Raw genomic sequence first — 13,215 nt, forward strand, 5'->3', positions numbered from 1 at the left:
TGGTTTTAGTTTGCGAAGATCTGCTGAATGACAGGAAGGTAGAGTATATTAACTCAATATGGTGCTTTCAAACATGCCAAAAATGATTTTTTAAAAGATGGCACAAGATTCTCAAAATACAAGCCTGGGTATATTATTCACTTTATATGTCCCCTTCTTTGCTAGGATACATCCTTGAGTTTTGATGCAGATACTACCCAGATAATAGGAAGGTGCTAATATTCACAGCAAGAAGTGTTCACTTCTTGATTGCTTTTGCTGAGGAGGAGGGAGAAAACAGACTCAAAATAGTCCAGGTCTACCATTTAACACAGCCAGGGTATAGTGATTTTATGGATCCTAAGGAGAACCATTCATTCTGGGCCATTAAAAGACTCCCTGAGAATCTCGCTTTCATAACATAGTTCTCGCTCCTCCTTCTATGTTCGTAGGGTGATGGTATCTGCAGGCAGTTGATGAACTGTCTCTGAAGCTCTGTGGGTGATGTATGATTTCAGAAGAAAAGTGCTTCTGGCATGCACAGTAGATATGAAATGTCCTTGTTGTTGTTTGGGTCCCCCCCTCTCCCCACTGTAGAGAAATGCAGCACGTGTGGAGAAAGATCTGAATTGCCAGGAAAAAAGAAATTTCAGTTTCTTCTTCATTAGTAAGAGATGCAATTGTTTTATAGTATTAATAACCAGCTTGTCAGAGACAAATAGTAATGCACTTGGATTTTATTTTGTTATTCTTTAATATACAAAGTTAATCATATTTTTCATCCTATATGATAAGTGTGTGTGTGTGTGTGTGTGTGTGTGAAGGTAAAGGCTCCTCTCGCACATACGTGCTAGTCATTGCCGACTCTAGGGGGCGGTGCTCATCTCCGTTTCAAAGCCAAAGAGCCAGCACTGTCCGAAGATGTCTTTGTGGTCATGTGGCCAGCATGTCTAAATGCCAAAGGCGCACAGAACGCTGTTACCTTCCCACCAAAGGTGGTTCCTATTTTTCTACTTGCATTTTTTACATGCTTTCAAACTGCTAGGTTGGCAGAAGCTGGGAGCTCACCCCATCACATGGCACTCGGGATTCGAACCGTTGAACTGCCGACCTTTCGATCAACAAGAGCATTTCAAATCCCCCTGCAACTCAGACTAATCTGAGCACAAGCCCCCACCCAAACAGGACACACCCCCAGCCAATCAGAGCACAAAAAACCCCCCATCCAATCAGAGCAAAGCCAAGCTCCCACCCAATCAGTTCAAACCCCCACTAGCAGTTAAAAAGGAAGAAACAGCTGCAGTCACACATTGCTCCCAGAAGCACGAAGCTGAAGCCTGAAGATGACGAATGAGACTTTGAGCGTCGCCAAGACACTTCCAATTTTACGTGGGAGAAAACCCGAATAACCAAAGACCTATATATATATTTATTTTGTTATATTTATTTATATATATATTTGTTTTCTGAGGTTTTGGTGTTTGTATGTAGGTCTTTGGTTATTCGGGTTTTCTTCCACGTAAAATTGGAAGTGTCTTGGCGACGTTTCGAAGTCTCATTCGTCATCTTCAGGCTTCAACCGTGCTTCTGGGAGCAATGTGTGATTGCAGCTGTTTCTTCCTTTTAACTGCTAGTGGGGTTTGAACTGATTGGGTGGGAGCTTGGCTGTGCTCTGATTGGATGGGGTTTTTCTGTGCTCTGATTGGCTGGGGTGTGTCCTGTGTTGGTGGGGGCTTGGTTGTGCTCAGTCTAGTGTGTGCTGGAGGGGGTATTGGGGTGGTGAGCTGCACTGCTGCTGTTTGGCTTCGTGTTCGTGGTCGTGCTACATCTTCATAGTGGGTGTCAGTCTGCTGCATGTATGGATTGGAGGGGTTTGAAATGGCTAATGTTGCAGCTGCGGTCTGGCTTCTGGTCCTTGGTCGTGCTTCCTGATCAGTGTGGGTTTGGGTCTGCTTTCTGGGTGGATGTGGTGGTGACATCCTGTGTGGACCTCGTGAGTGTGGGTCTGGTGTCATTCCTCGTGTTAGGGACACGTTTGTCAATAAGGGCAGGTTTCCAAATGGCTGGTAGGCGGGAGGTATCATCTCGTTTGTTCATGCTGTGTGGGCGTTTTTCTATCTTGATGGCTTCTCTGATTATTCTGTTGTTAAAGTGTTCAGTTTTGGCGATAGTTCTGGTCTTTTTAAAGTCAATATCGTGTCCTGTGACTTTAAAGTGTTGGACCAGGGAAGAAGTTGGTTCCTCTTTTTTGAATGAGTTCTTGTGTTCTTCAATGCGTGCACTTATTCTTCTGTTGGTTTGTCCTATATATATATTTATTTGTTATATTTATTTATATATATATTTGTTTTCTGAGGTTTTCGCGGGTGTTTGTATGTAGGTCTTTGGTTATTCGGGTTTTCTTCCGCGTAAAATTGGAAGTGTCTTGGCGACGTTTCGACGAAGTCTCATTCGTCATCTTCAGGCTTCAGCTTCGTGCTTCTGGGAGCAATGTGTGATTGCAGCTGTTTCTTCCTTTTTAACTGCTAGTGGGGGTTTGAACTGATTGGGTGGGAGCTTGTAACCTAACGTCGCCAAGACACTTCCAATTTACGTGGGAGAAAACCCAAATAACCAAAGACCTACATATATATATATATATATATATATATATATATATATATATATATATATATATATATATATATATATATATATATATATATATATATATATATAAATATATCTATCAGAGTGATCCTAACATGACTAGGTCAGCCAGGACTCAGGGAATTTTATGGATTTTTTTTTATCTTGTATTGAATCACTGAAGACTGCAGAGTGAGACAACATTTTTCAAGCTTGGCAATTTTAAGATGGGTGATATGGATTTCAGCTTTTGGTTAAAGTCCAAGAATTCTAGGAATTCAAGTCCACACATCTTAAAGTTGCCAAGTTTGATGGAAACTGGAATAGAGGAAGAAGACAGTGTACTATTACTCCAAGTTACAACATGACCCTGATCTGACTTGAAATCATATCATGATTTCTTTTAGATTGAGAATACAGATTGAGCTAAATCTGGGCTGTTTGGTTGTTCTCTGGCTATCCCCACTTTCTTTATATCTGCTACTTTATATCTATTTCAGCCCTTCGTAATCCTTATCCATTTCCCTGCCTTTCTTTGTACTGTTTTTCTACATTTTTAATATTTTAGCTGAATTCATTCACTTTCGTTGTTTCCAAGATTCTCTTTAGATCTGCTACATATCCAGTGAATGCATATTGCCTTTGCTATCCCGCAGCATAAATTCATTTGAAGACTGAAAGATCTTACATCTCAGTACAATATCTCTCCAAACGTTTGAATAAACATGGGATTGTGATGACTGGCTGAAGCAAAACTTTTCATTATATGTACTTTCCCAACCTATGTAAAACTTCAACATTGGTTTCACCTCTTGTACAGATAAATATATAGGCTTTGTTGTTCCATTGCAACTTTAGTCCTAAATCCACTGGACTTAGAGCTTGTGCTATTAAGTGCTGTTAGTCCAACACTGAAAGTTTTATTTACAGAAAAGCATACATAATCACCCAAACATGCTCCTGTAGATTCCATTTGTCTGCAATGGCTGAAGTGAAGAGAACTGAAATTGCTTTCAACATTTGCTACTGAGATGTGAATTAATAGTCACTTCAACAACAACAATAACAAAATATGCTAGAAGTGTTCTGAGCTCTTTAATAGAATTGGTGGCACTTAAAATGATGGATTTGGCAGCATTCTCCTTGATTTTGTCTTTTTCAATACAAAAGTGTTATAAAAATGCCATTTTTGTTACATTATTGTAATTTGGACAGAATGTTGTGAGGTAAGATGGGAACAATAATTTGCAGGACGAAAATTACTGTAATTGTGGCATTCTCTCTCTCTCTTTCTCTCTCAACAGAGGAAAGTTTCCCACCTAAGGATTACTGTTTACCCAGAACAATTTTAAAAAATCATCGCCAACATCTTCCAAAATAATATTTCCCTCTCAGTCTAAATGTTCCCTTCTAAATTTGGAAAGTCATGAATTGAACAAAACACACGGTGTGCATTTCAATGCCAGATCCAGGTCTTTGTAAGTCCTTGGGGCCAGATGTTTCAGAAGGCCTCTTCCTGACAGAATCTACTTCCTCATCTGCACTTCTACCTTATTGACTTATCCTCTCCTTTCAGGGCCCAATTCATACTTAGTGCTCAGTGAAAGCAAAGCATGGAAATAAACCCTGCCTAAGTGAACTTGAAGAAAAAATATATATTCAGTGACAAAGCTGAAAGCCACAAAAGCCAAAAAAGATCTAGAGGTTTGTCTTTCTACTGAAAAGTTAATATCTTATCGATATTATACTGATATATTTATTGGTAAATCAAATGTAGAGTCTGCTCACCCACAGAAATTCTGAGCTAGAATTAGAAACGATGCAAAACAATTGCAAGAAGAAAATGATAAGGGGGATTACAATCCCAAACATATTAATGAACATTCCTTGCAACAACATATATTTCCTAACATAATGCATGGGGGAAAAGTCAGATCTTCAAGGCCCATTTAAAGCAGGGGTCTCCAACCTTGTCAACTTTAAGACCTGTGGACTTCAACTCCCAGAATTGAATTCAACTCTGGGAGTCGAAGTCCATAGGTTTTAAAGTTGACAAAGTTGGAGATCCAATTTAGAGGATGACAGGTTTGGGGAAACTCAAATATCCATGGGGATACAATTTCAGGAGATAAGTCCCACAATACAGAAGGGATGTTGAAACCCATCAAATGTACTTGGAGCATGTTTTCTGTGTCCAATATTACTGGATGGACAGAAACTATTGTAGAAATGTGGTCCCTCAGATAACCAGATCTTAAACTTGACATGCAATATTTCCATAAAGCAAGAAAAACAACTGGTTAATGTAGAAAAACTAAAACATTGAATTATTAATTCAATTTATAGGTAAAATTGTAAAGAACTATTATAAGTGTAAAGAATTTATTTATAGGTAAAAGTGTAAAGAACTATTATGGTGACAGAATAAGTGAATTGTTTGGGAATATGAATGTACAAGTACTTTAGTATGCAGACAGTGCTATGTTGACAACTGAGAACCCAAATGATTTTCAGTGAATGTACAATAGTATTGTACGCTGTGTGGAGTATGGATCTGCATTATTAATGTATCAAAGATCATTAGTTATATTGGTCATGAAACTTTGAGTGAACAATTGTAAGTGTTACCTAAATAATCAGAATTAAACAGTCCTTTATAGATAGTGTGGGTGCTTGTAGTTCAACAATAAAAAATATGAATAAATAAATAAACAGATATTAAATGCTGAATTTTGAACACTTTAACACCTTTCTGACAATTACGTATAATCTTGACACTCATCTGTCAGAAACAATTCCTTCCTCAGACAGAAGTAAGATAAGAATGTATCCTATTCCTTGTGTTGCTTAATTCTCTACAGTCCAGCTTCTTACCCTTTGAAATTATTTAATTTAAAATTATGCTGCTGTTGATACATCCTACTACATGGATACCATGCAAGTCTCCTCTCTCTGCTGTATTTACAAGAACTTTCCATCATGTAGTATAAAAGAGTTCAATTGTTTATAAACCATCAAAAATGCAAAAAAAAATATTTTTTTTCCTAACTAGGAAGCTAAAGTGAGGAGGTCAACCCCAAAAGTGTTTTTTCAAGCTTCAAGAAGCTTCAGGATTCTTTGGATGAGAAATGAAACATCTTCAGAGAAAAACCAGATAGTCCAGTTGCCACTTACAAAAGCACCTTTGGCGCAACCATGACCTGGATGACTGAGAATCTCTGTAGACATTGAGAAGGTCAATATTTACAATCATCTGCTTTGTAACTAAAATAAACTTGTATCTCATGATGGCTTTACAAGTCAAAGTAAATGCATCACTGAAGCAAACTTTGAGGATGGATTGTGAATCTATCTATCTGATAAGATATAATAGTATTGTGTAGTTTGGAGAAGCATTATAGAGATACACCATTCTCCAAGGCATCAAATGATCTGAGAAGCTATAACTGTTAAATATCTGTCTGGATATTCTTTCCATCCACAAATTTATTTGAAAAGTTATGGATGTTCAACATCTATCCTACCCCAGAACTTCATTGGAGGCCAATTATTTCTATTATTATTGAATACACAGAATGAATAACAAGAGGCAAAGCTGTACCATGGAAAGTAGCATGACATTCAGTACTTCAGCATAGCCTGCTTCTTTGCTTTTAATTTTCCATGAGCAAAAAGTTAAAAATACAAGGATGGATCTGATCTCAATTTGTTTCAAATGTTGTGCTTTAAATAATTATGATTTATCAACATTTAGTGGGATATTATTCACAGTTAAGTAAATACATTATTCCTCTGAAGCTAAGAAAAGAATGGTATTACTTTTCAGTGTTGCATTAAATACTAGAACTTTAGTTGCCAAGGTGCTCTTTCAACCTTCTTTCAGGAATGAGGATCCTCTTATCAGCAAGAATTCATTCCACTACAAAGGTCTAGCAATTGATCCTCCATCCAAGTGGCTAAGTCATTTCGATGTTTCCCCAGCCATGCAGCAGCTGCTTATAGATAAGTGAATCCCACAAGCTGCCCAGCAGAATATCTAAAAAGACACACAAGCCATGTCATATTGACTAGAAGGCAGACAGATACATTTCTAAATTGACAATTAAAGGAAAGAAGAAAAAAGATTCTTGGCAAATGCAGAATTTCTAAGGATTAACAATAAGAATCAAACTGAAGACAACAAGAGTTTATTTGTGCTGGAAGATAAAATAGCACGCATTCTGGTTTACAGAGTTGAAACACAATGGGGAAACTGTTCATGGCTGAGGGCCACATTTAATTTTTTTTGAGGAGAAGCCAAGTCTGCGATGGATGAGGTGATGATACAAAGTGAGTGTTGGATGTTTCATGTCACATTTATTGGCAGGAACAGAATTTTCATATTATTTTTAGGGTTGGGGATTTTTTTCATTTAGTTTTCATTTATTAAACTTGTAATAAACCTATTTTAGCATTTACGATATATTTTTATGACTCTGTCATCAAAGTGGAAGCCAGACAAATAATTGATTTGGAAGATTTCTGCTCCTGATGCTTTGGGCTCTGCTTCAAAGAGGTTGGGATTTTTAGAACAAATCATATTAAAGCAGACGTGTACAATCTGATGTCCCGGAGATACCAACAGCTTTCTAAAATATTGCCTGAATCCTCTTGAGTCTCTCCAAAAGGTTCTATTAAATTGTATTTTTTAATGATACTGAAAGTGGAATTGTAAAAATGTATACCTTGCAATTGTGTTAAGGTAAAAAAAAAAAGGTAAAGGGTAAAGATTCATAACCAACTCTAAATGATGGTGCTCACCTCCATTTCCTAGCTGAGGGAGCCAGCAATACTTCCATGCACATGACCATGGAAGTATTAGAGGCTCACGGAACATTGTTACTTTCCCACAAAAGTTGTACTTATTTATCTACTTGCATTTACATGCTTTCAATCTGCTAGTTTGGCGGGAGATGGGGCAACAATAGGAGCTCACCTTGTCATGCAGTAGTTGAGCCTCCCCTTGGGAACATTCTTCCTACAGAAGTTTGGAGGGCACCAATCAGTTTGGTTTTTTAGAAAAATCTGAAGGCTGGTTATGTGTCTTAGACTAAGGTCTTGAGTGTGTGAAGGGTCTTGTTTCCTGGTCATGCTAATATCTATGGATTATAGTAATTCTTGGCTACCTTATGTATTTAATTCTTTTTTTAAAATTGTGTTTATAACTCTTTAATTGAGTCTATGATTGTTTTCCATTCAGAGTCATTTGCTTGAGATGGGCAGTCACACAAATTAAATAAATACATTCCCCAACAGCCAGCATTCAAAAGTCAGCAAAACTCTTGGACAAATAAAAACAAACATAGATACTGTACCTACTCTAACCTTAACCTTACATCTTTGTGAATATGTATTCAAATATGTTGTTTCTCCCCAAAAATATTAATTCTAATTTTCATTGGACTGGTCAATATGCATTATCTGCTTGCACTACAGTTGTTCCCTGCTTTCATTTTATGCAAACATATGCAAAATGCTTGGATATACAAACGTATGTATGTTGGAATTTATTTTCTTGATATCAAGAACAGTCATTACCATTGATTTTCATAACAACTATTTTGGATTCTCACACACTTGAAAATATTTTCCATTATGTTACATTCTGGAAAATGCTTCTCTGATTTGGTTAGTACTGAAGAGATCTCTTAATTTGCCATCTCACGAAGAACTATAGCTATTGAGTGTGGAGCATGGCAAAGAATTAATTTTGTGTAAATAAAAAGTCACTTACTCTTCTGATTCTAAGAGATGCAATAAGGATATAGGCCTGTTATCTATCTTGGAAAAATCGTTGTTCTAATAATGAGAAAATAAAGCATTGTTTCTACATTTAATAAAGATTGAATACACTTTATATAGGTATTGATAGTTACTATACGGATGTTTTTCTTTTGTTAATTAATTTTATTTTCTTTCTTTTTTCACACTTAGTGTGTTTTATTCACCATAGGATCTAGTTTTTTTCCTTGGCTATATAGCTATTTTTTCCCCTGGTGGTGCTATAGTTTGCCTTTCATTATTAAAAAATAATTAAATAATACTGTTGATGTTTCTAAAGTAACTTTCTTGTTTTCCAAGGTTATTAGTTCCCTAAGAATAAAATTTGCTTTGGGAATTTGGAAATGACAATACTGTTTTCTAGAAACTATGCAGATAATTACATTCATCATTAATCTTGTTTTATTCTGTCAGGTTTGCATAATGCAGTTGCAATCATAACCAGTACAATTCAGTTATTGCACAAATATTTGAACTGAACTTTATAATATCCTAAATGATTAAAGTCAAATAATAAAATGTTTTTATTCAATACATACTGTAAAAGCAGCTTACGTCTACCATTTAAGCAATTAAACAAAGAAAACAAACAAAATAAGCAAACAAAAGAGGAATTAGCCATTCCAGAAAATTACAATCTTGGCATGGGAACAATTGCTAAGGGTCACTCATTCTAGTAACATCAAAAAAGCAGTTGTAAAAGAGATAGATCCAAAGTTCAGGAAAGGCTCTATACACATAAAAGCAAGAGAAGAAATTCTGAAATGAAACTAAAGGAAAAGCAATGGCTAATCACTCCTGTAAAAATAATACAGTATGCACATTACTGAAATATTCCAAATTTTATGCAATACACTATTACAACCATCCCAGTCAAAGGGCACTCATGTATATTAAAGAAGAATATCTAACTTTCATAAGCACTTCTGGAGATGAGGATGAAGGTTCATTCTCTGAATTTGTGGGTTGGTTTCCAAATGTTTCGTTACTAGGTTAGGTACCTGCTGAAGATGTTACCTAGCTTGATGATGAAATATTCAGGAATGAACCTTCACCCTCATCTTATATCTGAGCTACACATATTCATCACTATTGCACTTCTGAAGATTTTGACATAGTTAGACCAAAGTCACAGAAAAGTTTGATCACCAATGATACCAGCAGCAATTCTTTATTTTTGTTGGGGTTTGTCGACTGCCAGCGGAGATGGCAGTTGAGTCAGATGCCTCAGGGGAGATGGAAGGAGGTGCCTGGGTTACCATCGGGGCCTGCAGAAGGCTCTGAGGAGCAGGAGGTTTCGGAGCCAGATGCAGAGCAGCTCAGGTGGAGAGACAGCTGTTTTCGGGACCTGAACTGAGCAAGGGGAAGGAACAGCTGGGTCCTGTCCCAGATGCTTGTATGTGCAGAGAAGTGCAGAGAGGAAAACAATGCAGGACTGAGGGGCCAGCTATCCAGGAAAAGAAGGAGTTGTTAACAAGCCCCTGCCTGGTTGGGATATAAGGAGGTGTGGCTGTTGGAGACATCCATTCATGCTCCAAAAGAGTTCCCTCCGGCGGATTCCTTGCCAGGATTTCCTTGCCACTAACCAGGTTGATCAGGACTCTTTGTGCTGGGATTGAAGTTCTAATTGAGGTTTCTGGCGTGGAACTCAGAAATTGTTATGGCTTGTGAATCACCTACGGATGTGTGACCTGGAGCTTTATCAGTGAATGCCATGAATTGCTGCCTTTCTAAATAAAAAGGGGTATCTCCTCATGAGTAGGTTGTTGAGTGGGGCTCATGAAGGCTGGGTCAGAAAAATTTCATGAGGATGCATTCAGTTAAAACCTGGAATGTAAGCAGCATGGATCAAGTAAAGTTTTAAATTATTAAATGAAAAGAATGCATATCAAGCAGGATGTTTTTGGGAAAAGTAGATTGGTTACTTTAATTCTGATAATGACTTCATATATTTGGGCATGAGGCTACATGATGGACTGGAACATCAACAATACCCAAAAAAAACTTTACTAAATATAATTTCAGTGAAATTATGTATTTACAAATATAATGATACGATAATATTTGAAATAATGTTATTCCAGAATCAACTCCAGTAGAAAGTGAGATTTGATGGGCAATAAGCAGGCATTAGAAAATGGATTCAGCAGAAAGATAAGGTCAAAGAAATTATAGGACAATTTCTGGAAGAGCTCTGGCTTACTGGTAATGAAAAGTCAAGATGATAAATGCTAAAATTAAATTAAATCTAGATATTATTAATCTAATCAATCATATAAAGAATGAATAAAATCCAAAGAAATATTAAAACAATTAAAACCTGGTTAAAGCAAACAAAAAAAAGTGGGGTATTCAATTTGACTTCACAAAAGCTTATTTTCAAGTGGGGGGGGAATCCTGAACAGAATAATAACATACCTCTCAAAGAAAAGGGTCAATTCTTGGGTACATTATCATTAAATTCTTATCAAGCTTATCTCATTTTATGACATTAGGATTTCAAAAAAATTTAAAAGATTTTTCCCCCCCACTATGCTCTGTACTTACCAGTTGGGACAGCTGGGTCCATTGTTGGTTTCTCCCAGGTATTAATCTGCTCCCAAGTAAATCCATTGGTCCCTAGTGCCACGCTATAACCACAGTTACTGTAATGTTCATCAAACGAACAACCACCTAAGGAGAAAAGAAATGAATAAATACTTCTGTCATAATTACTTCTCTATCTTCATGGTACTCCATTTAAATCACTGCCTGTTATAAAAACCCTACAAGGTAAAAAAAAAAAAAGAATTTCTAGTGCATTAAATTTGTGTAGTTGCCTTAAGAGAATGTAGCAAAGTTTTCTTAGATTTTTAATGGATTTTTATATCTGAAACATACAGAATTGCCTTTTTTTAAATTTAATATTTTTGTTCCTTAGATTACTTTTTAAGCCACCATGTTAAATCTTTACAGTCCAGAGAGTGGTGCCATATGCCAAGCATTAAACTGAAGATTTGTGTTCATATCTCAGTTAACTATCCTCCAGGCATTGTGCTGTAAAACCTAATGTTCATAAAAGATCCTGCACAGTGGAAGAAGACAGCTTCATCTTTGGATAAGCAGCACATTAAAGTTTGACATTCTTCCACCACTTTCATTTTAGTTAGTAAATGTAAAGAATGTTAACAATTATGAATGTTCCAAATGTATCTTTCTATGATTAATTCTCATTCCTTTGCTGGCTTCTGATTGGCATCTAGTTGGCCATTACTAGATATACGACCAGATAGGATTTTTTGGTCCAATCCTATTTTGCACAGTGATCTAACAAATTTATGGAGTAAACCTGTAAGAAGATCTGAATGCAATTGTGTTCCTCCATAATCAATTATCATGACAGTGGGAGGCGAGCCATCGTTGTCTAGAGTAGCAGCTGAAGCACTCTGATAGCACCTTTTCAGACTAATAATTTTTTATTAGAAGACATAATCAGAGTTGTTGGGAGTCAGGCAGCCTATACATTTAGTAGATAAATAAATAAGCAAGTTTGCAGCATAAGCTACAGGCCACTTCCTAAGATGCATGGAATACCATGTGATGAGGGATTTACATTGGGCTGAGAAAAGGGGAAGTGGGGAAGACAGGTTGGTTATGTAGGTGCAAGTTGTGCATTAAGCAACCAAAGAGATATTGTATATCCTTGTCCACATTACTCCGTTCTGAATGTTGGGCTATTTGTTACACATTCTATTTACCCTTATTCATGCTTTAACTTCATCATATATTTTAGTCACATTAAACAACCAATCTTCAACTCAGTACTCATGCAAAACATTGTATCATTCATTTCATTATACACTCTCTTTAAATCAATAAACAGATTCGTTTATCAATAATTAGGTGTAAGAAACCTTTCCCCCCCCCAATATATTTTGAGACAGCCTGAAACTTTAAGATATATGTTCAGTTTAATAAACTTCCATTCATTGGTATGGTTAAAATCTAATTTTTCAAAAAATGAACACTTTGAGATCCACAATTCTTTGCAGGACAAAGTTTGCACAAAATAATTAATGGACACAGGTTTGTCATCAAAACTCAGAATCAGGATCAAGTAATATCAGAGCATTTCAACCTCCCAGGACACTCTATTGCAGATCTCCCTGAACAGTTTAAAAAAAATGCACTGCATTGCCGAAAATATAAGTCCTCCTTTCTTAATAAATAGGGGAAAGGCTTGGATACAACCAATTACTTCTGCAAGCTACCTTAGGGAAATCACTGGAGCCTTTGCCTTTGTTGTGTAAGCCTGCCTAATGTGTATAAGAAAAAAAAATCATAACAGAATGCATCCAAGCCACTATCCCAATTCCTTTCTCCCCCCTAAGAAATGGGTTTAATCATCTGACATGGTAATTATAATATAATTTGCTTCCTCTTCCCAAAAGACACTCAATATGAAACTCTTTTCACTCTGTATATTTCAGAAAATATATAGGGCAAATTAGTATTGCTGAAAGAAACCATTGATTTTATTCTGCTATGCTCAATGCCAAGAAACGGAGCTGAATAGAGATGTGATTTGACCTCTTACTCCTTGCTGAGAGCCACATGTATGATCATACACAATGTAAGTAGCCTAGAGTGGCAGTCCATTGTTATTGGGCAACAAAAGTGTGTCAACAGAAGGGCCCTTCAAGGTCTCTCTGTTTAGAATTCACCATCTGCTTTATTTTCTATAAGAAAATAAAACCATACCCTCATACCTATGATATATTCTCACTGTGATTCCTTGATGCACAATCC

The 13,215-nt window shown here is 36.6% G+C and overlaps 1 protein-coding gene across 1 annotated transcript in view; it reads right to left on the reverse strand.

Moving 5' to 3' along the window:
- Positions 1–11,089, reverse strand: part of PTPRT (protein tyrosine phosphatase receptor type T) — a 541,915-nt gene extending 530,826 nt beyond the window's left edge. Inside the window, exon 1 of the mRNA XM_058177805.1 lies at positions 10,975–11,089. Within this exon, the coding sequence (XP_058033788.1) occupies positions 10,975–10,996 (22 nt within the window). The 5' untranslated portion in view covers positions 10,997–11,089. The remainder of the gene's footprint in view (positions 1–10,974) is intronic.
- Positions 11,090–13,215: the final 2,126 nt, after the last annotated feature.

This window comes from Ahaetulla prasina, chromosome 3, assembly GCF_028640845.1.
Source record: "Ahaetulla prasina isolate Xishuangbanna chromosome 3, ASM2864084v1, whole genome shotgun sequence".
In the NCBI taxonomy this organism is placed as follows: Eukaryota; Metazoa; Chordata; class Lepidosauria; order Squamata; family Colubridae; genus Ahaetulla; species Ahaetulla prasina.